The following is a 25359-nucleotide window of genomic DNA, read 5'->3' on the forward strand; positions in this document are numbered from 1 at the left end:
TGCAGTACCTTGAAATTTGGTATTTTATTGGATCCGTTTAATCTTGTTTTTTTAGATTCTTTGCTGTTCCCCAAGGGAAGGAGGGGGCGTCTCCTTCTGGAAAGGTGGAGGCACACGGGGTTGGGAAAGGCAGGAATGGGGACGGGCGTGGAGTGATCAGAGGCGCCTCAGGAGTCGAGAACGCGAGTCGAGCGGACGGGAAGAGGGAACAAAACGATAGGCAAGTATGGATGGGACTGGCGTAAGGGTTTCCAGTAAGTTATCTTACCAGTAGTACGTAGCAGCAGCAACCAGCCTGGAGCAGCAGCAGCAGCAGGAGCAGAGCACAAGTCGGTAGTAGTCGGGCGCGGGTAAAAGGGGTGAGCCGAAACAGTAGGCGGACCTTGGCGGCAAATTAGGTAATCGTCACGGGCCAAGGATACGTCATAACCTCACAGGCAACTTATCGCCAGTACTACAGTAGTGCTGCGTACTGCGTTTTATGAACAAGACCACGCACAATCATTGTCACCACGCATCGCTGCATAATTTGCATAGTATTGAGGAATACCTAGTTGTGTTGTCTGCCAGACTACACCCACCAACAGTATCTCGTATTTCTTCCAACCTACTCATTTCAGTGCGTCTGGTTCGCCATTCCCCGATGTTGCCTCGGTCGAGGCATGACCTGCCTAATTCGGAAGTATTCCCAACCGCCCAGTTGGTCCGTCTCATGGACCATGAATGGCCACGACCCCGCGCGATGTTATCCAAATTTAGAGTATGCGGACTTCTATTCCATTTGAGGCCTCTAAGTCCTCTATAAAAGGGAGCGTCAACCTCGCCTGAATGTCTTCAGAGTACTCATCCCCATCTGACAGCAACACTGGGCTGTCATCATGGCGACATCGAAAGAATGGCAAAAAATGCTCAATGGTGAGCTTTATTGGGCCTGGGATGCAGACCTCCAAGCCAATCGAGAACGCTGTAAAGCAGCGTGCGAAAGGTTCAACCAAGCTGGCCAGGTCTCCCGGCGTCGCAGGGTGGAGCTATGGCGAGAGTGAGTGAGAGCTTTTTGGGCATTCTTCGAGCAAGGAGCCTTCTCTGATTTGACTACCTCATATATAGCATTCTGGGTGATAAGCGCCCTCTACCACCAGTCCATCCCGATCCCAAGGAAGACGAGAAGCTTTTCAATGACACGGATCCAGTTGTGGAACCTCCCATCTCCGTGGATCATGGCTTGAATCTCAAGGTTGGAAAGGGCACCTTTCTGAATATCAACCTTCTTGTTCTCGACACCTGTCTTGTGACGATCGGTGAAAGAGTGCTTTTCGGTCCAAACGTCTGTATTTATGGGGCGACTCATCCCATGGACCCGGCCGTGCGGCGAGGCTTGGAAGGCCCAGAAGCCGGCAAGGAGGTACATATCGAGGATGACGTGTGGATAGGAGGTAGCGCAATCATCTTAGCCGGGGTAACTGTTGGGCGGGGAAGCACGGTTGGAGCTGGCTCTGTCGTGACCAAGGTAAGTTTGGTGTTATGTTTGACTACCTCGTCTCTGTAACAGCATTGAGTAACTGTTTTCCCAGGACGTGCCTCCCTTCCACTTTGTTGCCGGAAACCCAGCCCGCATAATACGCCGGATTGAGACGAGCATGGACCCTGACCAAGAACCTAAAGAAGGCCAATCCGAGTAATCATACACTGTTCCCAATATTTGATCGTCGTCTTAGCGATAGGCACACCATAGACAATAGTATACCAGCAGTTTGAACTTCTCATCATTATCAACACCAGTAGCAATCGAACAAGGTAACTTGTTAGTCCAGGGAGTGAGTGTAACTGGAAATGCAAAACCACCACCAGACAGAATTCTATGAAACTCGCGTCTATCGCAATCGAGTCATTTCGGTCAGTGCAAGTCCTCCGTGCGTATACCCTCATATGATCAAATAATCGTGTTGTCGCGCCAATCCTGGACAGTGTGTCTGGGCCGACTAGTAAGCTTGGGGGAAAGATGCAATTCGAACAAGGCCACTTACGAAAGTCGTCCATGAGATGTTTGTGGAATCATCTGGTGCCTGTGCTGCACGAGCATCCCACACCTTTCTCAGTAAGTCAGCTGGAACTGGGTTGCGAAATTCCGACCTCCGCTCGATTTCGTGCAGTCTCGTCAGAACATAATACTGCGAATGGCGCGAGAGACAATCCGCTCCTGCCATGAAAACAGGTAAGACGAGAAGCTCCAGTAACGAGCAGTCCGAAGAGATCAACGCCGTTGCGTCAAGAATCCTTCTGACACATTCGTGTATATCCAGACTGCTTGCTGGCTTGGACGGGTCTAATAACCGAAGAATGCGCAGTATACATGCGAACTGAAAAGCCTCCGCGATGGCCAGCCAAAGAGGGTCAGTACTAGGATACTTCCTCCCTTGTGGGTCCCACGAGTAGAGCTTATGCCTCGCTAGGAGCAAGGCAATTTGATACTCATCCCAGGTTGACCAACCCAGTGTGTATTCCTTTGCTTTCTCCAGTGCTCCACCAATGACCAGGAAGACTTCTCTAGGACACCCGTTTACCAATTCGAACTTTTTATCGCTTGCGCAAGCAACCAACTCGCGGATATCCTGGGAAAAACACATTCTTTCTGATCCAGCAAATGCTCGAATAATATCAAGCCTGTTTCATTGCTAAGTCAGCCTTGTCTCAGAAACAACACATGAATGACATACCAGGCGAGGTTACCAAGAAAGAACACAGCCCGCTGACGTCGACCATGCAGTCCCTCGGCAATGAGCAGCTGTTTACAGACGGACATGGCGCCTGTGATATGAATTCCATGGCTCGAAACCCCTGATTCGCAAATCTAACGCCCGGTCAGTCCGTGTGCTCAAGCTGGAGGAGCTGGATAACGCAAACCTACATCATGAAGTAATAAAACCTGAATTATCGCCAAGACAGTATCCTGCTCGTCTTCGAGCAGAGACGTCCTCTGGCTCTTGCGGATTTCCTCGCTGAGCGCACGTATGGCCTTCATTCGGTACTCGACTGCAGTAGCCTCGTGTAGGAACTCGTCGTCAGTCAGTCGCCCAAGGTGAGAAGCAGCAAGTCCAAGAACGGCATACAACAAGCCGATCTTCTTTCGGGCCAACGGGAGAATGTACGCTCGATATGGGTTTTCTGCGTCATCTCCCACCTCAGCTATCTGATGAGGGCAGACAATCTCATCGTCTGCAGTATTGTATCAATAAATATGTACTCTGTTTCTTTGTCCGAGGGCAGAACCTACAGTGGCCTAGCAATCTGGCTGTGTCAGGAGAATTGAGAAGTGTGGTAACATCGTCTGGAAGCTCTGGCAGTGGCCGGCTGCGTTTTGCGGGAGGGCTTCCCGGGACAGGCGCTTCCTCTGGGGACTTCGAGCTATCATTTGAGGTGGCTGCAGAGGTTTGGTCACCTTCTGAAGGTAGCCGAGCAGTCACAGTAACTTCTTGCGTCGATACATTGGTCTCCGAGGCTGCATCGCTTACTCCTGTTCGTGTTCTGGTGGAGCTTCTACTGCTCACTGGGATGCGAGCACCCTTCCATTTACCTCGACTGGCAATTCCACAAAATCGGAACTGTTCTGGATATCCCCCGCATACTAAACCTTTCGAGATGCATCGTTGACAATCAGGACGAGCACGATCGCACTTACGGCATTTTTGCCGGCAGGTCAGGCATGCGGGACCTGCAAAAAGATATAAGCATCGGACCAGCAGCTCATCACGGTCATACGACTGGGTAGATTCCTACCAGCTCGTGGCATTCCGCCGTCAACAATAGGCTATCCTTCGCATGGGAAGGATGATTGATAAATCCCGGGTTTAGATAAGCAATGATATCATATGCATGGGTTGCACTTCATTTCAGGAGCTTAAATGGGAGAGTATCCAATGACTATCACTGCTATTGATCAAATTAAGCCCACGGTGTGTTGTGCCACCATCTGAGTCCTGAGCAGGGGCATCCATGGCCGGGCTGCTGGATATTTTACCCGATCAGGTACCGTTTGATTATGTAATTTGCTTCACATCATGTGATGCTCGTCGATGTCCACCATTCCCACTTTAGGCATTCATTCAGCCCAGCAGTCTGGAAGATATTCGGATCTACTCCGTAGGTACGGAGTACTATAGGTGAGACCCTCTTTGCCTCCGCAGAAGCTCAGAATAACCCACACCAGACTCTCTATGTTACCCAGCATGAACACAATAGACGGCTCATCCTTGTAATGTCTATGCAGGTCGTCATGGTCCGTTGTACGGAGTACAAGGAGACATTCACGACTCCATTGACTGGGTACACAACGTAGCTTCCGCTGAGCACTAGGAATTCGACGGGCTTCGAACTGCATGAGAGGATATAACTTCTGCCGTGCTCAACATTTAGTGTCAGGAACTATCCTTTAATGAAAATACGCAGGTGGACTCCTCAGATAAGCAATATATATTTTCACTACCAAGGATATTTGGAGAACTTGTGCACATTATTGATATGGTATGGAAACTACTGAGAACACACATCATGCTGTAGAAGCCTGGATGGATATAAAACAGCATCAAGCTAAACCCAAAGGGAAGAAAATAAGCATACCCAGTTCTTCTAACTGTGAGGTCGAATTTGCTTACGATAGGCATGCCCCATCGCCACTGATGGGCCGCCGAGCTCCAGGTCACATGACCACTGCCGTGAGCTTCGTGAGCCCGGCTGTCTGGCATCGACGCAATAGATCCAACCAGCTAAGTTCTTCTCCAACTTACCCACGACTGATCGATCATTTCGTCTCTGGAGGGCATTTATACCGACTTACAAATATCTGCGCTAGCTCTTTTTCGCATCTGCACTGATTTCCGACCTAGATTCCGCCATGGGAGACGTCGCCGTCGAGACTCCGGCGAACAACGTCACGCCTCACACCAAGGCAGCTCCATTGGACACGATTCCCAACATCGACTCCCTCGAAGGCACAGGAAACGATGGAGGTGATGAATATGCCACCCTGAAGAGGCTGCAGAGACACCTAGAGTACGTACGAGCAAGGATGACGGTTTCCGCAGCACTCGTTGACGCTTCAACAACAGGTACATTCAGCTCCAAGAGGAGTACATCAAGGATGAGCAAAGGCAAGCTATAACACACTTTTGATTGTCCGGTTGTTTGGCTAACGCCGGATATTGTACAGGAGCTTGAAGAGGGAACTCGTCCGCGCGCAGGAGGAGATCAAGCGGATACAGAGCGTGCCGTTGGTAATTGGGCAGTTTATGGAAGCGATCGATCAGAAGTATGGCGCTTTAATAAGCTACAGGGAAGCATCAAATAGCTAACATATTGCAGTACCGGTATTGTGCAGTCGTCGACCGGCTCGAATTACGTCGTCCGTATCTTGTCCACCCTCGACCGCGAGAAGCTCAAGCCCTCATCCTCGGTCGCACTCCACCGTCATTCTAATGCCCTTGTCGATATCCTTCCCCCAGAGGCGGACTCCTCCATTGCTATGCTGGGTGAAAGTGAGAAGCCTGATGTGACGTATGCAGATGTTGGTGGGCTTGACATGCAGAAGCAAGAGATTAGGGAGGCAGTCGAGCTGCCTTTGACGCACTTTGACCTTTACAAACAAATCGGTGAGCTTATATTTCTCCTCGCTCCACTCCCAGGAAGCTCGATTGTTAATACTGGCCCATCTAGGTATTGATCCTCCTCGTGGTGTTCTTCTCTACGGCCCTCCCGGTACCGGTAAGACCATGCTCGTCAAGGCAGTGGCAAACAGCACAACTGCCAGCTTCATTCGTGTAAACGGTTCCGAGTTCGTTCAGAAATATCTGGGTGAAGGTCCTCGCATGGTTCGTGATGTTTTCCGCATGGCGCGGGAGAACTCTCCGGCTATCATCTTCATCGACGAGATTGACGCCATCGCCACAAAGCGTTTCGACGCCCAAACCGGTGCGGACCGTGAGGTGCAGCGTATTTTGCTGGAACTCCTGAATCAGATGGATGGTTTCGAACAGACGAGCAATGTCAAGGTTATCATGGCTACTAACAGAGCGGATACTTTGGATCCGGCCTTGCTACGTCCGGGTCGTTTGGACCGGAAGATCGAGTTCCCGTCTTTGAGGGATAGACGCGAGCGCCGGTTGATTTTCTCTACGATAGCGTCTAAGATGTCACTGTCCCCCGAAGTCGACTTGGACTCGCTGATCGTTCGCAACGAGCCCCTGTCCGGTGCGGTCATTGCGGCTATTATGCAAGAGGCGGGTCTCCGCGCCGTCCGGAAGAACCGTTACAACATCATTCAGTCCGACCTCGAGGATGCTTATGCGGCTCAGGTCAAGACCGGGCAGGAAGCGGATAGGTACGAGACACTGTCTATGCACTTCGTCATCAGGACACGGCTAACAAGGAACACAGACTCGAATTCTACCGGTAAATCAAGCGTGGAGCGTACTTCAAGCCGGATATCGGATGGCTCAAGGCGAATAGGGGGACAGTTAGCTGTATTACCAAATCTAGGCTATCATATATTAGGACAACGACTGATGCATTTGGGTATTCCGCTGGAGTAGCCTATCTGTTGGGTGCAAGCAGTACAACGGTAGAACACATCAGCGCCGCCACTTGTCTTGGGCTGTGTCGACGCACGCTCCACTCTGGACGGCTATGTAGGGACCTACAGGTGAACGTATCTGCTGCCTGGGCGATAGGTACCCAGTAGATTGTACCTGTCTCCAGCTGTTGGCCAGTTTGACAAGGCGCTTGCGCTAGTTTAAAGTAGGCAGGCACCGAACCTACCTAGGCATGGAAGGCGGTCTTACATCATCACCCGCGGCCGGGTTCGCGTGATCCGAGCAATGATAAGGCGCCAGCAACGGGGACCTCGGGAATCCAGCGCGCCATCATCCCCAACATCGCGATGCGAATCTAATGTGAATGAGCTGGACGTAAAGACGTGAGCTGGAGCTTGTACGGTAGAATCTGAATACCCAAAAAAGATGTACCTGAAAGACCTGGCGGTCCAGAGGATCAACTGACCCGATAACCCGTGACGATCCCCTTGCCAATGACGCAGCCGGGGCAGCCAACCATTGGCTGCGGCTGGGAGGTCGCTCCGCAACCAGAGGAGCCGGGCTCTCGACGGTCACCCGCATCACTTCCCTGTCCCCAGACCTCCTCTTCTCCTGCTATCTCTCTCTCCTCTCCCCATCCCCCTCGGTTCTTATCCTCATCTTTATTCATACGTGCATCCTCTCGTCTGTCTGTCCCGGGCCATCACATCTCGCCGGGTCGTTGTTTCCGCTGTCGCCCATCATGAAGTCGACCTCCTTGCTCACAGCATCCGTGCTGTTGGGCTATGCCTCCGGCGAGGTTCACAAGCTGAAGCTTGACAAGGTTCCTTTGGAGGAGCAGCTTGTGAGTTCTCCCATCGGTGCTTGTAATACTAGCTAGACAATATCCTTGAATGCTTCCGGGACTTCCAAAGCTGACCCTATCATCCGTAGCTCACGCATAACATGGACGCCCATGTCCGCGCCTTGGGTCAGAAGTACATGGGTATCCGCCCATCCATCCACCAGGAACTGGTTGAGCAGAACCCCATCAATGACCTGAGCCGCCACGATGTCTTGGTGGACAACTTCATGAATGCACAGTGTACGCAAACGATGTCTCCTGTGGCCAAATTGATTAGGAACTGCCGCTGACACTCCCTTCCCTAGACTTCTCCGAGATCGAACTGGGTACTCCCCCCCAGAAGTTCAAGGTTGTCCTGGATACTGGCAGCTCGAACCTGTGGGTTCCATCCTCCGAATGCGGCTCTATTGCCTGCTACCTCCATAACAAGTATGACTCGTCTGCCTCGAGTTCGTACCAGAAGAACGGCAGTGAGTTCGCTATCAAGTACGGCTCTGGTAGCCTGAGCGGATTCATCTCCCAGGACACCCTTAAGATCGGGGACCTGAAGATCAAGGGACAGGACTTCGCTGAGGCGACCAACGAGCCTGGCCTTGCCTTTGCTTTCGGCCGATTCGACGGCATTCTCGGATTGGGCTATGACACCATCTCCGTGAACAAGATTGTTCCCCCATTCTACAACATGCTCGACCAGGAGCTCCTTGATGAGCCGGTCTTTGCTTTCTACCTCGGGGATGCCAACACGGAAGGTGATAACTCCGAGGCCACCTTCGGTGGTATTGACAAGGATCACTACACTGGAGAGCTGATCAAGATCCCCCTCCGTCGCAAGGCTTACTGGGAGGTGGACCTTGACGCTATCGCTCTTGGTGACGATGTTGCCGAGCTCGAGAACACCGGTGTCATCCTGGACACTGGCACTTCCCTGATTGCCCTGCCTGCCGACCTTGCGGAGATGATGTAAGTTCAATGCTTTCTCGCGTCACGACACACTGCTCACAATCTTCACAGCAACGCTCAGATTGGTGCCAAGAAGGGCTGGACTGGCCAGTACACTCTTGACTGCGCGAAGCGCTCGTCCCTGCCCGACGTTACCTTCACCCTTAGCGGCCACAACTTCTCGATCTCCGCTTACGACTACACCCTGGAGGCGCAGGGATCTTGCATCAGTGCCTTCATGGGCATGGACTTCCCCGAGCCCGTGGGACCCCTGGCCATTCTGGGTGATTCGTTCCTGCGCAAGTGGTACAGCGTGTATGACCTCGGCAACAGCGCCGTTGGTCTGGCCAAGGCCAAGTAAGGTGATATGGCAGATCTCTTCGTCGCCGTGATGATTGTTATTTGTAGCTGGGGATCTCCGAGCCTGGCTGGCCTGATCTATTCTTTGCAGACGCAGCAGGATGTAATTTTGCGGATGGTTCCCTCATGTTTCCAGCGGTTGCCGGATAGGCTCTAGGGATCTCCAATGGAATGCCGGTGATATTGTTCTATCTATGTTCTTGCTGGAATTTTGATTGAAGATGCAATACAAGTAGCACTAGACGTGAAATGACCATTTCGCTTTGAGGGATGTTCCTCTTGTAGATGTGTAGACATAAGCGGGGCCCTCCGGGAAGAGGTCGACCACGAAAACTACAAGAGATCGCATGAGCAGGCCGAGTCTGGGCCGCCCAGTCTCGCCCCGCACAGGCCAGCCGTCGAACCCATGACTCTTGGCAGCCAAACCTTCTTCATCCACGGTCTCACCTCCACGCCCGCTCCTCTTGCTTTCTTTCTTTCATCATCACCTCCCGCGTCCTTTTATCCTTCCTCGTTCTCCACCTAACCGCTTCTTTGTTCTGGACCTGCGCCTTCAGCACCCGGCGCCGATTGGTCCGCTACCCTCAGCTCGAGAGCTTCCCGCTTCATTGTATTCGTCGCGTCCTTGCGTGGCGAACCACCCGCGACAACAACCTACCTTCTTTGACCTGTTCATCTGATCTTCATCCCGCTTTTCCGGTCGCATTCCATCCAACAAGCCTTTCCGTTGAGACCCTCGCGCCTGGTCGAGCTTCGTCTGCTTGCTGTTGTTCCCATCGACAGCAGTCATCGGGCATGGCTCCGTAGCTGTCGAGGTCGTTTCCTTTCTTTCGCAACCGAAACATTCAACTCCTCGACCGGTACTGCTTCGCTATCGGTGATAGGGAGGTAGGGGGTTTTTCTGGAGGGGGTTGGAGACGAGGATTGATTACCATTAACGATTAAAAGCCAGGCATGCTTCTCCGGTTACCGCCCAGCCTCCATTACCCGATCACCGTCACGTCGCTGCTCAAACAGCCGGGCGATGCGGTGGAACGGGATGAGGCGTTGTTTTGGTATGTCTACCAGACTACCGTCACGGAGGGTGATGGGCTGGGGAATAAGATCGAGGTGAAGCGCAAGTTTCCGACCAAGTTTGAGTCGACGGTTGATGGTGAGGTGGTACAATGGAAGATTGCTAAGGGTGATGTTATTGATGAACCGTATGTTGTTTTCTTGTGGTTTTTGGAACAATGGTGGTTGGTGTTGGCTGACGTGTGGTTTGTTGGGTTTAGGGTGGATGTTCTAGAGGTCGATGAGCCATGTGCCCATGAGGTTCAGTTTGGCGGTCTCTGTGCTGAGTGTGGCAAGGATATGACTGAGTAGGTGTTTCAAGGATGCTTGTGGGATCTGGCTGACAGTTATAGGTCGTCGTATAATACAGAGGTGGCTGATGTGATGCGCGCGCCGATCCAGATGGCCCATGATAATACCGCCCTGACCGTCAGTGCTCGGGAAGCTACAAGAGTGGAGGAAGATGCGAAGCGTCGTTTACTGTCGAACCGGAAACTCTCGCTTGTTGTCGATCTGGACCAGACGATTATTCATGCTACTGTTGACCCGACGGTGGGAGAGTGGATGCAGGATAAGGAGAACCCGAACTACCAAGCTCTGAGCGATGTTCGTGCGTTTCAGCTGGTGGACGATGGACCCGGCATGCGTGGATGTTGGTACTATGTCAAATTACGACCTGGGCTAGAGTCATTTCTGCAGAATGTCTCGGAGATGTTTGAGCTGCATATTTACACCATGGGAACGAGAGCCTATGCGCAACATATCGCCAGTATCATAGATCCAGATCGCTCGCTCTTTGGGGACCGTATTCTCAGCCGTGACGAGAGTGGTAGTCTGACGGCCAAGAACCTGCACCGGCTGTTTCCGGTGGACACCAAGATGGTCGTCATTATCGACGACCGCGGGGACGTCTGGCGCTGGAGCCCCAATCTCATCAAGGTGTCGCCCTATGACTTTTTCGTTGGCATTGGGGACATCAACTCGAGTTTCCTCCCCAAGAAGCAGGAGCTGGGGCCACCCAGCAAGCCTGGCGAGAAGCCGGCGCCCAAGCCAACGAAGGGTGCGCTGGAGGAGCACCACGTCAACGGGGCAACCGCGAAGACCGATGAGCAGAGCGAGGTTTCGACATTAGAGCAGCTGGTGACGATGGGTGGTGGAGACAATCCTCGACTATTGCAGGAGCAGAGTGACGCGCAAGAGGAGACAATTATGCATCAGGTGGAGGACCGGCCGTTGCTGCAGAAGCAGCGGGAGCTGGATGCGGAGGATGACGCGGCGGAGAGCAGCGATACTTCCAGCAGTATGGACGACTCGCAAGATCTGAGCAAGCACCGGCATCATCTGTTGGAGGACAACGACCGGGAGCTGTTCGACTTGGAAGTGCGCCTGGAGCAGGTGCACCGGGACTTCTTTGACGAATACGACCGAAGAAGGTCACGGGCGCTGGGCGGCCGCGTGGCAGCTCTCCGAGGCGAAAAGGTGCCGTCCAAGGAGAAGGATGTGGATCTGAAACTGGTGCCCGACGTCAAGGACATCATGCCTCATATCAAGCGGCGCATCCTCGGCGGCGTCGTTCTGGTATTCTCTGGCGTGCTCCCGCTCGGCACGGATACGCAGAATGCCGATATCTCCCTCTGGGCGAAGAGCTTTGGCGTCGTCATCGCATCCAAGATCAATGTACGGACCACACATCTTGTGGCCGGGCGCAACCGCACCGCCAAAGTGCGAGAAGCGACGCGATATCCCAAGATCAAGATTGTTACGACGCAATGGCTCCTGGACTGTCTCATCCAATGGAAGCGACTGGCCGAGGAACCATATCTACTGCCGGTGCACCCTGACGACCGCGGGGAGCCGATCTCGCCCGGATCTAAAGAGTTGGCTGAGAGCTCGTGGCTTTCGTCCTCGGACGACGCCACCGGGGACTCTTTAGCGGATGACGAGGAGGCAACCGAAGACATCCTCAAGTCGGCAGGCATGGATCAAATGTCGCCCATTGGCTACGATGAGGAGCAACAGGCGGCCGTGCATGAGGAGCTCAAGGAGTTCCTGGGCAGTGACGACGAGAGTGAGAGTGACAGCGATGTGTCGATGGTAGACGAGATGGGCGCCAGCAAGAAGCGAAAGCGTGAAGATGGTGACGGGAGCGGGGACGAGGAGACGGACAGTGCCGGCGAGGAGGGCGACGTGCCCGGCTCACGGCTGGCGCAGCGGATCAAACGGTCGTACGAGCGGAGTACCGGACTCAAGGAGATGGCCAGCGCAGGGACCGAGGCATCGACAGCTGCATCCACAACGCCAGACGAGCCAGACGAGGCGTCCGCGCTGCAGGGCCCGGCGGAGAGCTCCCCGGTGGACCCGGCAGAGGTGGACCCGGCGGAGGAGGACGACGAGCTGGAGCGAGAGATGCTGGCGGCGTTTGAGGACGGGGACTACAACTCGGAGGCGGAGGAGCAGATTGCGAACGAGAATGGATAGGACATGTATCTGGTTGGATTGGTGTGGATCTTGGATGTGATCTTGGCAGTGTAATTTATTGGGGGCGTTACTGTCGAGCATTTGCTTGTCGAAGTGATGGCATAGCGAGGGCGTTAGTAGCGCGAAAAATGATACATTTACCATGCAGTAAACCCGTCTGGATCATACTCTGTATGCCAACTCCCCTACCATCCCCCCCGGAAAGAAGAGAATCATTCATATATTCATAACCATAAGTAAATACATCAATCCCATCACATCATACAATCATCAATCATAATACATCATCCCCTCGCTGCCCCAGCCCCAACCAACAATAAATAAGAAACCAAAGAAACATATACCCCCGAAACATCCAAAGAAAAGAGAGAAATAAAAATCACCTATACAAATCCCGATTCACCTGCCACGACATAATAATCATCCAAACATAGAAAATGGTATTCACCAATTCAAACGCAAAGGCCGTTCTCCAACAGTTACCTACCACCACCACCACCAACAAATACGTTAGCTGAGTTCCCCATTATCAACCCCCCCCCAAACCAAAGAAGAAAGTAAAAGGACAACTCACAAATATTCTCCTCCGTAATCCACGCCAAGGTCCTCCACCCATCGCCCACCTCCCGCCCCGCCCCATCCACATAAATGCGACAATTATCATTAACGTTCGCCAACACACCATACAGCTGCAACGAAGTCTCCACGAGGCCCGTTAACCATAGCACGAAGAGAATGAATCCGCCGACGATGATGATGCCGGGGAGGAGGAAGCGTTGTGCGGCGAGGACCAGGATCAGGATTACGAAGAAGATCCCGAGGGCGCTGGTGGTTATCATGTAGGGGAAGAGCCTGTAGATTTATTAGGATGGGGTTGGGGGGGATGGGGGGGGAGGAGGATGATTGGGGGAGGAATTGAGGGGGGAATGTATACCAGGGGACTTCGAGTTGGAGATCATTCTGGACGGTCATGAACCAGGCGAAGATACCGAGACAGATGGCGGAGGAGGAGAGGGCGACTAGGATCCAGATGTTGAGTTGGAGTTCCGGCCAGTGGTACCGGCGGCGGCGGTGGTAGATTCGGACGGCCATTCTATTCTCTTTCTTTGTTTGTTTCTTTGTTTCTTTGGGTGGGTTGTGGTGGTGGTCAGTAAGTAGGGTAGTATAGTTGTAGGTAGGTGTAGGTGGTGGTGGGGTGAGGTATATAGCAATGTGACTATAGAGTATACCGCTCAATCAATGGGAATATTAATAAATAAGAGAGATGACCGGTTGTATCAGATCAGGCAGAAGCGTCACTTTCGCCTGACTCGTCGAGGCTTGACTGCCAGCGCATTGGTGTGTTCCTGACCGATGAAGCGATGCCGTGCGGGTCCAATGCTCAGCTCTAACAAACCGATAGATAATTTTAAACCAGGTATTTATCGGACAGCTTAACCTTACAAAGTAGGATGACAAGTGAAGAAGAAAGAATGAAGAATGTCCTCCGTACTGCGTACCCATTACGGAGTACTCCCATGAAAATCCGGTGGCAGGAAATGTGCAGGAAATGCGGTGGCGGGATTAGCCCCAACCCTGATGCCGATAAACTGCTGCCGAATTTATTGCTCATAAATCATCCTCTATCTATACTCCATTGGTCTAATCTACAACAGCGTGTCGCCCAGCGCACTCCGCACCAACGAACATCCCGTCCGGATCGTGTCGCTCGCCCCCGACTCCTCCAGGCTGGGGTTCACCTCCACCAGATCCATCGCCACCAGGTTGCCCGTCTCGTGCACACACTCGCAGATGAAGTCGCCCTCCCGCAGCGTCAGTCCACCGCGCACTGGCGTGCCCGTGCTGGGCGCCCACTGCGGGTCCAGCGCATCCACGTCAAACGACAGGTGGATCGGCGTGTCGTTGCCAATGTGCGCCAGGGCCATCTCGACCACGCGACCAATGCCGTACCTGACAGAATTAGCGGACGCAAAAAACACTTGGAACAGGGGCACCAACCGGTCAATATCATGCATGCTGAACGCCTTAATGCCATGCTCCCGGAGAATCTGCTTCTCGCCCCGGTCCACATCCCGGAGACCAATGTACACCAGCTTGCGCGTGTTGACAATGTGCTCCTCCTGCAGCCACCCGAAAATGTCCGGACGCTCCTCGCGAGCCAGGCGCGTCAGGAACGCCATGGGCATGCCGTGGATGTTACCGCTGGGGCTCATCTCGGGGATGTTGATATCGGCGTGCGCATCCACCCAGATGACCGCCATCTCGCGGCCCAGGCGCTCGCGGATGGCCTTGGCCGTGCCCGAGATGGTACCGATCGCGATCGAGTGGTCGCCGCCCAGGGTCAGCACAAACTTGCCCTCCTTGGCGTGCTCATAGACCTGCGTGCTCAGCGCCTCGGTGACGGCACTGACCGACCGGGGCTTCTTCATGCCGCGGTGGTCGGGGTCGGCGGCGGGCATCTTGTCCTCGTAGTAGTGAACCTGGTCGTCATAGTGCAGGTCGTAGCCCAGATCGTCGCGCAGTTGCTCGAGGAGACCGGCCTCGACCAGAGCCATCGGAGCCGCTTCGACGCCCATCTTGCACTGCAGCCAGGCCCGCATGGGGCGTGGGTTAGCCGGGTTCTGACGCTAGACTGCGGTGACGATGATCGACGGATCCGTCGCCGGGATTTTTGTACGTACCTGGCCGCCATTGAAGCCCACGGCCACCACACCCAACTGGTTGGGCTTGGAGAGGAATCTCTGCCGGATTGTGGAGGGAGAAGTCATGATGAATCTGTGGGGGGAGAGAGAGAGGAAGAGGGGAGGAGGAGAGTCGCGAGGACGAGTGAAGAAAAAGAAAAGGTTCTAGAAGGCGGGACCCAAGATTGAGATAAGATCAAGGCGGGTGGAGACGATCCGAGGCTGGCACGGCCGTGGACACAACAACACACAAGGCAAACCACGAGGGAGAGAAAGGAGGGAGAAGACGAGGAAGAGCAGCAAGGCTGATGAGAATGAAAGAAGAGAAAGAAAGCAGGAAATGCGCCGGAGAAGCAGGAAGGAGGCCGGGTTAAAAGGGCGGGCGGCCGTGGGGCATCGCGATCGCTAAGACCTGCTTTTAGGGATCAGGCATTCCCCTAAGTACAGGTCCAGGAGAGATGCCCGCCGCGGCTGCCCTTTTCACTCCACCGCCCGTTTCCATTAGCAATTGATTCGCCCCAGATACGCTCGGAATGCTACGCCGTGATAGTCACGGACATACTCGTGCGGAAATCGCTCGCGGGATTTCACGGGGCTGACGCCGGGTCCCCCCCCGGCTAATGGGTATCATGACAGCTACATCTACAGTCTAGACGTCGGATGAAGAGAATACATTAACTCCGTCCCTCCAGAATCAACTCCCGCAGGATCGCATCCGCCTTGGGGGCTTCCACCCGACCCTTCTCGCCCATCCGCATCATCTGTCCGACAAACCACCCCAGCTTGCCCAGTTGGTTCTTCTGCCGGATCTGCTCGACCATCGCCGGGTTGAGGTTGATCGCGGCCTCAGCCAGTGCCACGTACTCCTCTCGCGATAGCGGCCGCAGCAGCAGGTTCTCCTCTTCCAGGAGTTGGGGGATCGGCCGCGCATCCCCATCAAACACCATGGCCAGCACCTGCTTCGCCGTCGGGCCCGTGATGCGTTGCCGCTGCAGCTGGTCGATCAGCGCGGCCAGGGTTGGGGCAGGAACCCGCTCGCCATCCCACGCCAGGTCCGCTTTGGTCAACAGACCCCCAAGCTCGTGGAGAACCCAGTTCCCCGCCACGCGCGCGAGCCCTTTCTGCGCCTTAGGGCCCTGGTCCTGCTGCAGCGCCCGCAGGAGGTCCACCACCTCCTGGTAGTATTCCAGCCGAGCGCCGTCCTCGAGTTCGACCAGCGGCTTCGCGTCCTCGAGGGGCAGCCCATAGTCCGGCCCCGCCAGCAGTTCGATGAGCGCGTCCGAGGACGTCGGGAGGGTGTTTCGGAGCTCCGTGACAAGGTCCGCGCCGATGTAAAGGGGCGGCAGATCAGGATCGGGCATGTAGCGATAGTCAACCTCCCCCTCCTTGCCTCGTAGTTTGCGCGTCTCCGTGCTTCCGATCGTCCAGCCTCGGGTCTCGCCTGCCACCACCCCGCCGCTCTCGAGGACGGCAATCTGTCGGTTCTTCTCCGCGATGATGGCGTCCTCCACGGCCTTGAAACTGCTCAGGTTCTTGATTTCCGTGCGCTGTCCGAGTCCACTGATGCCGCCGTACTGATGCGCGCCTGCTGCATCCCCCCGTTGGCGGATGGAGACGTTGACGTCAGCCCGCAGACCTCCCAGCTCCATGCCGGTTGTCACCGCATTGCACGCCTGCAGGATGGACTGGATCTTTCGAACACAGGCCGCCGCGGTGGCGGGCGTGTGGATCTGCGGCATGGTGATGATCTCAACGAGGGGATGGGAGACACGGTTGAAGTCGAGGAGTTGCGTCGAGGGAGGGTATTCTTGGGACTTGGCGGTATCCTGTTCCATCTGGACCTGCTTGATGCCGATGCGGACCATGTCGCCGTCCTCGGGCGCAATGCCGTCGTGGGCGAACAAATCCACATAGCCATTCTTCGCAAAAGGCTCTGTTCTGTGTTAGAGTGCGAAACGGCCGCGGGGCGACTCAGTTACCATAGTATTGGGTGATCTGGTATCCAGCCGGCTGGTCCTGGTAGAAGTAGTGTTTCCGGTCGAACCTGCTGACTGGTTGAATGTCACAATTTAAAGCAAGGGCGGCACGGAGGGCGGGGAGGAGCGTTGCGATTTGGAACTCCTACACAGTAAACGTTCGCCTGTTATCATCTGTAGCGCATGCACGTTGGAACGGATCAACAAACCGGTTGGGTCCCTGGGAAAGCCAGGTCGAATAGGGCAACATTCGAGTTGGGTAGATCCGTAGATGACGTCGGCGCTCCTGTCACAGAGATCAGTTAGAGCCCCCAATATAACCCATGAAATTCCAATCACCCACGAGAAAACAACTTGGACTCGGTGTTCAACTGCGCATGGATCTCAATGCCCACTGTCAACTCCCATTTCTGCCGGGAAGCCTCCTCATTCTCTCGTGTCTGTCGCTTGCGCGCCTTGACGGCCTTGGCGTCCTGCTTCAACTGCTTTCGAAGAGGGACGCGGTCCGGTGACTCGGCGGCGGTTGTTTGAAGGGTTCGAATTGGTTGCGAGAGGGACCTGGGGTTAAGGGTACGCCTGGTGAACTGCGGCCGGGGGAGATGGCATTGCGAGCAGGCGAGCGAGCGGGTTGCTCGCGGGCACTGCCGAAGCCATGGTCGAAGCATGAGCCCGAGGGCAGTGAAAGGAAAAGGGCGGATCCGCTGGAGGGGAAGATCGGAGGTTGCAGGGGAAGAAAAGAGGGGATCGTCCAACAGCAAGCACAATTCGTCTGCTGGAGACAGTCTGGACGGGGATTGGAATCAATGGCAGCACGGAATTAAGCGCGCGGAGAAGATTACAGCCCGTACCATACGGTAATTAACTACTCTCACCGCTGAGACAGCACGAATCATGAATGGCTTCAGAAATAGCCCGGATGGAATGATGGGAATGAGGGGAGCAGATGGTGCATCAGCACCAATAAGATTATCTCCGTAGAGGGTTCCAAGACCTCCCATTCGTGATGCGCTGGTGGCAAGTTCGCGCATCGCCTACCCTCCTGCATGTCATGCTTCCAGAGTCTCCAGGACGGGCATGTCATGCATCAAGCCCGGGGATCAGCGGAACCGTAGAGAAAGAGAGCAACTGAAGATAAAGAGGCAGGGCGAGAACCGCAGAGACCGACACAAGCAAACCGGTTTGTAACCCCGGACAGACACCAGCTCACGATGGCTTTCAACCAACGCATCGCGCGGTGCCTGAGATATCCAAGCGATGAATGACCATCGCTGTCGTGTCCGGCACGATAACGCCGAAGAATTTGAGCATGCAAGGTGGGATCGGCAGCGAGTCACCGTCAGCCAACGCAGCATAACCTTTACAGGAACTTTAGCAGTTCGTCTGATGGAGGAGGAAGAAGAGGAGAAGAATAAGAAGAAGGAGGGACAGATGATCCCGCGTCGAGCATGTATACAACGGCTGCCAGATTCCGCCGTCCCTCTTCTTCTCTAATCCTTTCTTCACCCCGCTGCTCTTCAGTCTGCATCCCCCTTCCTCCCACCGAGTGTCATCGAATCCTGGATTCTCTCCCCTTCTTTGCTGCCTAGGAGAAGATATCCCGCCCGACAGGGAAGGGCCCTCGCGATCGAAGACGATCTGTAACTCGGGGCGCCTACTACAACGAATGAGACCCCGCCGAGGTTATCGCGTCCAAAAAAAGCATCTGCTCAACTCACCATCGGGCATTTGATTTGATATTCTCCCTCCTGGATATTGTCGGAGATTTGTCTCATCTTGAGCATTGGTCTTGGGGGCTGATCCGGCCTCTGGAGTGACTATTTACTGGTGACCATTCCCGGGTTCGTCTCCATCAGCCTTGCTACTATTCATCTACTTCCACTGATCACGATCGGTCTAAGAACAGGCTAAGCGGCGGGATCTCCATCTGGACGGCTCCATAATCCGTCAGCGATCTTCAAGTCTCCGCTTGTCATTAAATTAATTCACTAAACCGACCCGACGGGCTGGCCGCCCAAGGGAGACCTATCAACCACCACATTCTGCCCTGCATTCCTGGGCACTCTTCCGAGATTCACGCCATCCAAGAGGCCCGATTGTTTCTCCCTTGATATGCCCCCTCCAAACAACCCAGGCCTTTCTCTAGACGCCTCTCATTGTTAGCTACCATCGCTCCATTCGTCTCTGGGGCATGACAATTTCAACCTTCAATTCTCCTTCTTATCCACCAGTTCCAACAATGCCATTCTATTCTACATCGACTCGCTCCAAGAGACCCAAAAGAGATGGAGCAGGAAGAGCAGCGTCGGTTATCTCTACCAACTCTCATTCCACCTCAAAAAGCTCGAAGCTCTCCGGGGATAAACCGAAGGTAGAGAGCAAGGCCTCGTCCACGGTACCACAGAGCAACGGATCAAGCATTGCGCAGGCTGTACGGCCACAACCGACACAAGCCAAAGGTGAATCAGAACGCAAAGCGCCAAATGTCTTCGAATACCTCGAGGACAATTCCACCACAACTGAAGAGGAGGACGATGATGATGAGGAGTCTTCGGCAGACGAGTACGAACACCCCCGGGTTCCCAATAGCCACCCTAAGACGGTGTATACTGGCTCTGCCCGTCAGACTTATCCAGCGGCGTCCCAAGGGACGGACACTCGCAGCCGTACCTCGTCCGTGATGTCCAAGTCCTCGGCCGGTTCCCAGAAAACCCCCAGCTCCATTGACATCCCTCCTAGTGCAGCCACCTCGCACGTAACGAGGAATAGCATCCCTACCCACAAACCCTCTCTGGAAGCAACCTACAGCACAGTAGGGGCTTTTCCGGATAGTTCACACTATCTTGAGAAACAGAGCATGGACTTGGGCTCCAGGCCGGAGGTTTATTACCCCCGCAACTCAGTCTCCCTTCATCGGTCACCGCTTCCTCCTTCGCCGCCGCGAAGCCCGGAAGAAGACCTCCACCGGCCCACTCGCCGACGCAGGCGCAGCACCAAATCCTCTTCTGCTTCTTCCGGATATGGTCTTCTTGCTTCGCGGTTGAGCTCGTCCACCGAGAGCCAGGAGCCCCGGATTCCTCCTCTGTATCGCCGATTTGAGGATGTCAACCATCGCGTACTGCTCCATCTTCAGGATGAGATTGCACAGATGGAGGAAGACCTGCGAGTGCTGGACGAGTACGAGGAACTGCATCGGGCTGCGGCTGCTGAGCAGGAGGGCACGACAATACTGCCTGCCTCGCGGCGCATGGATGCCCAAGCACAGGTCTACTCTTCTCTTCACTACCGGCGCGAGGAGTTGCTGGGGACTCTAGCGCGTAAAACCGAACAATATAGTGAGTGTCAGCGGTGCCGTCAACCATACAGGGACTAACCATTTCCAGACAATGCTCTCAGCGCATATAGTAAAGTCCTACAAACTCTCCCATGTGCCTCCGCGAAGGATATCGATACATACCGGGCTTGGATGAAGGAAACAAACCCTGTCGTTGCTGCTGAAACGCGGTTCTTAGACCACACTAAAGACTTGATCTCTCTAACTCCACGCAATCTCGCTTCCACCTCCACCTCTACTACGAAGCCTGTCTTCTCTGCCATCATCATCGCATCCGCTGCGGTACTCCTTCCATTGCTCGCATTTAGCATGATCTCCGAGTTCTCCGGCCGTCTTCTCGTGGTCGCAGTCGTGGGTGGTGCTGCGTCTGCCATTGCATCCACCCACTCAGCGGGAGCAGATCAGATAGTTGACTCCCGCGATGGATGGAGATGTGCGACCATGTATGTTCCCCATGTTTCTCAAACAACTTAGTACTGACCACAAGTGCCAGATACTTTGGATTCATGACCGCGGCAGCAATGTTCATCCCCTGACCTCAGTAACGTTAAATCTAATGACTCTACGAATCTTCTTGGGCAGCATTACATTTGGCGGATCTCTTAGCTTGGGACTTGGGCAAATTGAGACTGAACAATAGATGAAAGGTAGGCGTTATCGACTCTGGGTTGGCCATGGAGCCGACATGACTAGGAGTACGGTCACTTATACCTTTCTCTCATCGGGAACTTCTTCATACTGTTCTTTGTTCTGTTTTGATTCTTGTGACGTATTTGAGAATGTACAATGATGAGACTGATGTATACTACACTCGTTACCACAACTCACTAATAAGTAAGCGATAAGCCATATCCTTCAATTCCATCCGTAGGTATTGACCTCTAGAACTACAGAAAGAAATAATCTAGTCATACTCGGTGACTTGCCCAATAGACTCAGGAAGATACCGACCAAATAAAGAGGCCAAAAAAAAGAAGAAGAAAAAAAAAAAAGAAAAAGCCAAAAAGAAACAAAGTAGCTGACTAAAGATGATACAACCTCATGTATAGTAAGCATAGCGCTAAACGGTCACAACTAACCACGCAACGAGTTCGAAGAGAAGAGCTGTGAAGGGGAAATGAGTCTGAGATGAAGGAAAGGTAAGGTACGGACGGATACTTCAAACGTCATTATATCAGGGGGCCTGGGGGCGCGCGGGGAGGGGGTTGGGTGGGGATGTGGGTGGCTTACAGTAGGTAAGCACCCGGAAGTCCCAGTATTCAAATACTTATCAAGTACGGGGGCCAATAATTTTGCATGGTCTTTAGATTACAATGTCGCGTTGGAGGTCATAGTCATAGCAATGGCAATGATGATAGGTATAGCAATGAGAATGGTTATGGCAAAGGTTAATGGTTATAGTGATAATACTCCATTCGGGGGAGGTGAAGAGAACTGAACTGAATGAAAGGAACCGCACAGAACAGAACAGAATACAATAGAATAGAGTGGGACTAGAAAGCAAATATCCATCCAGCTAAGCCAGCCATACATCCTGTGGGGAAGGGGATTACTTGTTGAATCTAAGAGGTATTCCGTCGTTGCGAAAACGGGGGTGTGAAGAAGGGGAAGGAGATTATGAATAGGTAGATAGAGTGTTGTTGTTGAGGGTGAATTGATGTGCCCAGTATCCAAGTAGACGAGTCTGTCCACGCGCCTAGAATTTGTATTTTTGGGGGGGTGTTGTTTTCTCGGGTGGTTTTCTAAGCTCCACTGGGAGGGAACAGGGCTGTGGGGGTAAAGACACAATGGTATAATGTTGACAGGAGGAAAGTTGTAAAAGGTAGCAAGGAAAAGAAAGGATAGAGGAAAAGTCAATCGCATATCCCTACATGTCGACCGTGGTCTCATCTCATCCGCTCATCAAGATACCGGCGTTCCGTTCTGCTTGCTCGCCGGCGTTGCGCTTCGATCGTGGGGCCCATCGCCACCTGCTGGCTGTGGTGTTGTCGAGCTGGGGCGGTTCTGGGCGGCTGCTGCTAATTGAGCCTTGTTTCGTTCCATCATGACGGCTTGCTCGGCTGCACTTCGGGCGTAAGTCATGGCGGCAGCGGAGTTGGAATACCCCCCTGAAGGCGGTGGGGCTTGGTTGGAAGGGTAATTACCGTAGGGAGGGGGTTGTTGGCCTGGTTGTTGCTGCGGCATGTAGCGCTGCTGCGGGTTGGCGGAGCCCGGGGGAATATACGAACCTCGCGGGGTTGCGTATGGCGGAGGTTTCTGAGGGGAGGCACTGCGTCCGGCTGCATAAGGCGGCTGGCCGGGGCGGGGAGTGTAGGGCTGCGGCGATCCCTGGGCTGCAGGTGCGCCCGGTTGTCCCGCGTACGCGTGGTAGCCGTTCTGCCCGGGCCGCTGGTACTGTGGCACTGTGATGCCCTGGTTGTATTGCGGGCTGGGCTGGGCGTATCCCGGGAAGTAGCCGGGTCTCTGCTGCGGCGTGGATGGGGGCCGTGCGCCAGCAAACGGTTGCGGATGGCCAGGCGTGTACGGTGCCGGGGTCGAGTTCTGCCTACCTCCGTAGTAGGGCTGTGCAGCCTGGAAGGGGGGCTGAGGCTGGGCTCGGTTGTTGGCTCCATACGCCCGTTGGTTGTAAGGCGCCTGGTAGCTACCAGTCCGTGAAGGCGTCGACGTCCGGTTGGCGCCGCCAGAGGCAGCCATGGCAACTGCACGCTCCTGTTGTAAAGCATAGTCATCCTTCTCCATCGTACCCTGGTATTCGGGGTTCTCGACCAGGATCTTCTGGCTGATGTTCAGCTCGGCCAGCTGGTCGCCATCCAACTTGGCGACCGCATAGGGCGGCAGGGTTGCGACAAGAGCTGCCAGACTCGACCTAAGCGTCTCGTACACGGTTCGCTCGGCTGCGGACGGGTTGTCGGGTCCTCCATTATCAGATGCCGGTTCCTTGGGATCAGTGCCTTGACTTCCAGATCCCGAGGATTCGAGACTGCGGATTCGCTGGTATGAGCTGAGCGTTTCCAGAAGCTCAGAAACATCGCGCAGTACTTCTTCCAGATCTCGCTCTTCATCGTTCTTCTCTGTGGACTTGTCGTTATGCACGATGTTGTCCGCAAAGTCCTCGGGATTGAACGACTTCACCATCTCTTCCAGAGTGCTCTCGTCAAGCTCGCCAATATTTCCGGGCTGCACCGTCGTCGAATCCGTCTGTTCATCTTCGAGATACGGGAGGGAGAGCAGCGTGTTCAAACGCCTTGCTCCACGCTTGCTCCACCACACCAAATTCTTTGAATCGGCCTGCACAACAGCCCCGGAGCTGTCGAACGAAGGGGCAAATGACGAGTACACGCCTTGCAAGAGCGCAGCGTCTTCGTCAGTACTCAGCGCAGAATCATCGCTGGGGACCTCCTCAGCCGGTTGCTGGGGAGGCTGTTGTTTCTGCCGACGGTTCCAGGTAGACGGAGAGGACGTGACTCCGCCATACTGGAGCCAATACCCTGACGGAAGGGGGGCAAGACAGTAGTTATTTCGCTCACCAAGGAAAGCTTTGTAGTTCGTGATGGCCTCAAACGGATCGATCCAGCCATTTGTAGCGTGACAAGCGGAAGACCTGGCTTTGCGGGGTGGCTCTAATTGGGGCAATGTTGGACGAGGCGCGAACACCTCGCCGAACGTCCTCTTATGCTCGTTGGTGCCGGTCTCTGCATCCACCGGTTGCACTTTGGTGGTAGAGATCCCGTTAGGCAAACCATCCTCGCGCAGGGGCGCTTGTACTTCCACAAACTTGTCCGCATTAGGGTCATCCGAAGGGAGTGGGACTTTGACTGTCTTCTGCAAGCTGGAGTAGAGCTGCTTCGGATTGGCGGGATTCCCAAACAGGGTCAGAACGAGGCTATCATTCCGGGTCTCAACATTGGTTGGGGTGGACTTTGCCGGGACTTCTCCGTCTTCTTCCGAGGTCTCTGTCTTGATGTTGGACTGGCTCACGTGCGCCTGACGAACCAGACTATTTAGCAGCTTCTTGAACGCGGCAATACGATTGACTGTCTCCGTCAAAGGCGTCCCGTCAGCCGGAGCAACCGTCGCTTGAGCCTTATTCCTCTCAATCACAGCCGCAGACGCTTTTTCGATATCGCTGAGGAACTCCGACAGATTGTTGTACCGATCCGACGCAACCCGTGCTTGTATGCTGGAGCTTTCATCCTTATCTCCTGACACCTTCGCGCGCTTTGAGCGTGGTTTCGCCGGGGAAGACGGTAGGGGGCAGGACAGAAGATGGAGATCGGTATCGCTCCTGACATGTGTCAATGGGAAGCGGTCCCGGTTCAGTGTCGACGCGTAGAACTCACTTGCTTAAAATTTCAACCAGATTACGCAGGGTCTCCTGTAGCTTCGCCCTCTCTTGCGATTGCGCCGCAGAGACGCCGGCATCTTGGGTGACCTTGTCATCGTGACTCGCAACACGCTTTCGCTTTCCCGGAGTCGCCAGCACCGATGGATCGGGGGTGTTTTGAGGCTGTTCGCCGTTCGTGGCCGGCACCGGGGCCGTCCCTCCACCTTCGTCTGCACTCATGGCCTCGGAGTCGCGCCGTTCTCGAAGTCTTCTTTGACGCGAGTGCAATGGAACTCCTCGTTTGCCTTTTTTCTTTTTTTCAATGAAGGTTGGAGGGGTGCACCAGGTAATTAAGCGCGACAGAAGACCCACAGCCTGCGGAAATTATTGAGAAATAAATGGAATGAAGGGATATAATTCAGGAGAGGGGCGGAATAGTGGCCGGTGATTGAGTGTTCCTTGTTCTCCGAAGCGGATGCGCCAATAGTGACGAGGCTCGATCGAGAAACGGTGCGCTGCAGTTAGGGAGAGTCAGGTCGCGACGCATAGAACGGTGTCACCACGAATTTAGATTGACACGAAGCGACGGGCTCCTTGACGCCGCGAAAACAAGACGGATCAGGGCCAGTTGGGGCGCGGAACTGGGAGACGCAAGACGGACTCCATCGCCAGGCGGGAGAGCGAGATCCTCCTGCGCGCCATGCCAGAACCGCAACTCGTGACGATCGCTCACGTGACCCCGCTTTTTTCCCCAATCGCCGGTTCGCTGTCCATGCCGATGCTCCTGGCCTC

At 54.3% G+C, this 25359-nt stretch overlaps 10 protein-coding genes across 10 annotated transcripts; 5 read left to right on the plus strand and 5 right to left on the minus strand.

The window, feature by feature from the left end:
* Positions 1–495: 495 nt before the first annotated feature.
* On the plus strand, positions 496–1763 carry BO80DRAFT_54459 (sugar O-acetyltransferase). The gene is made up of 2 exons (XM_025724593.1): positions 496–1043; positions 1108–1763. The coding sequence occupies exons 1-2, from the start codon at positions 829–831 to the stop codon at positions 1544–1546; spliced, it is 654 nt and encodes a 217-aa protein (XP_025576006.1). The 5' UTR covers positions 496–828; the 3' UTR covers positions 1547–1763.
* Positions 1764–1922: 159 nt separating this feature from the next.
* On the minus strand, positions 1923–3787 carry BO80DRAFT_454687 (Zn(II)2Cys6 transcription factor; the record flags this gene model as incomplete). The annotated part of the gene is made up of 6 exons (XM_025722078.1): positions 1923–1970; positions 2025–2661; positions 2715–2848; positions 2906–3213; positions 3272–3709; positions 3775–3787. 6 exons carry the CDS (start codon positions 3785–3787, stop codon positions 1923–1925), a joined length of 1578 nt encoding a protein of 525 aa, XP_025576007.1.
* A 966-nt stretch (positions 3788–4753) lies between these two features.
* rpt3 (proteasome regulatory particle base subunit RPT3) lies at positions 4754–6593 on the plus strand. The gene is made up of 6 exons (XM_025719307.1): positions 4754–5046; positions 5103–5144; positions 5204–5302; positions 5356–5642; positions 5707–6383; positions 6435–6593. The coding sequence occupies exons 1-6, from the start codon at positions 4889–4891 to the stop codon at positions 6579–6581; spliced, it is 1410 nt and encodes a 469-aa protein (XP_025576008.1). The 5' UTR covers positions 4754–4888; the 3' UTR covers positions 6582–6593.
* Positions 6594–7232: 639 nt separating this feature from the next.
* BO80DRAFT_424517 (pepsin-like aspartic protease) lies at positions 7233–8978 on the plus strand. The gene is made up of 4 exons (XM_025719308.1): positions 7233–7425; positions 7515–7665; positions 7731–8385; positions 8437–8978. The coding sequence occupies exons 1-4, from the start codon at positions 7324–7326 to the stop codon at positions 8723–8725; spliced, it is 1197 nt and encodes a 398-aa protein (XP_025576009.1). The 5' UTR covers positions 7233–7323; the 3' UTR covers positions 8726–8978.
* Positions 8979–9187: 209 nt separating this feature from the next.
* Positions 9188–12403, plus strand: fcpA (protein-serine/threonine phosphatase). The gene is made up of 3 exons (XM_025716801.1): positions 9188–9926; positions 9999–10085; positions 10131–12403. Exons 1-3 carry the CDS (start codon positions 9679–9681, stop codon positions 12253–12255), a joined length of 2460 nt encoding a protein of 819 aa, XP_025576010.1. The 5' UTR covers positions 9188–9678; the 3' UTR covers positions 12256–12403.
* Positions 12404–12634: 231 nt separating this feature from the next.
* Positions 12635–13347, minus strand: BO80DRAFT_353755 (uncharacterized protein; the record flags this gene model as incomplete). Its single annotated transcript, XM_025715673.1, has 3 exons — positions 12635–12738; positions 12830–13107; positions 13190–13347. The coding sequence occupies 3 exons, from the start codon at positions 13345–13347 to the stop codon at positions 12635–12637; spliced, it is 540 nt and encodes a 179-aa protein (XP_025576011.1).
* A 179-nt stretch (positions 13348–13526) lies between these two features.
* On the minus strand, positions 13527–15295 carry BO80DRAFT_54602 (arginase). The gene is made up of 3 exons (XM_025724594.1): positions 14937–15295; positions 14254–14837; positions 13527–14205 (listed from the first exon to the last, which is right to left on the minus strand). Exons 1-3 carry the CDS (start codon positions 15021–15023, stop codon positions 13902–13904), a joined length of 975 nt encoding a protein of 324 aa, XP_025576012.1. The 5' UTR covers positions 15024–15295; the 3' UTR covers positions 13527–13901.
* Position 15296: 1 nt separating this feature from the next.
* On the minus strand, positions 15297–17746 carry BO80DRAFT_54619 (glutamyl-tRNA(Gln) amidotransferase subunit PET112). Its single transcript, XM_025724595.1, has 4 exons — positions 17256–17746; positions 17122–17198; positions 16916–17057; positions 15297–16869 (listed from the first exon to the last, which is right to left on the minus strand). Exons 1-4 carry the CDS (start codon positions 17575–17577, stop codon positions 15611–15613), a joined length of 1800 nt encoding a protein of 599 aa, XP_025576013.1. The 5' UTR covers positions 17578–17746; the 3' UTR covers positions 15297–15610.
* A 1402-nt stretch (positions 17747–19148) lies between these two features.
* On the plus strand, positions 19149–20779 carry BO80DRAFT_444374 (uncharacterized protein; the record flags this gene model as incomplete). Its single annotated transcript, XM_025721425.1, has 3 exons — positions 19149–20244; positions 20293–20686; positions 20737–20779. 3 exons carry the CDS (start codon positions 19149–19151, stop codon positions 20777–20779), a joined length of 1533 nt encoding a protein of 510 aa, XP_025576014.1.
* A 1134-nt stretch (positions 20780–21913) lies between these two features.
* BO80DRAFT_473459 (uncharacterized protein) lies at positions 21914–24807 on the minus strand (the record flags this gene model as incomplete). Its single annotated transcript, XM_025723165.1, has 2 exons — positions 21914–24528; positions 24584–24807. 2 exons carry the CDS (start codon positions 24805–24807, stop codon positions 22146–22148), a joined length of 2607 nt encoding a protein of 868 aa, XP_025576015.1. The 3' UTR covers positions 21914–22145.
* Between the last annotated feature and the right edge of the window lie 552 nt (positions 24808–25359).

Source organism: Aspergillus ibericus (assembly GCF_003184845.1).
Source record: "Aspergillus ibericus CBS 121593 unplaced genomic scaffold BO80scaffold_16, whole genome shotgun sequence".
NCBI lineage: Eukaryota > Fungi > Ascomycota > Eurotiomycetes > Eurotiales > Aspergillaceae > Aspergillus > Aspergillus ibericus.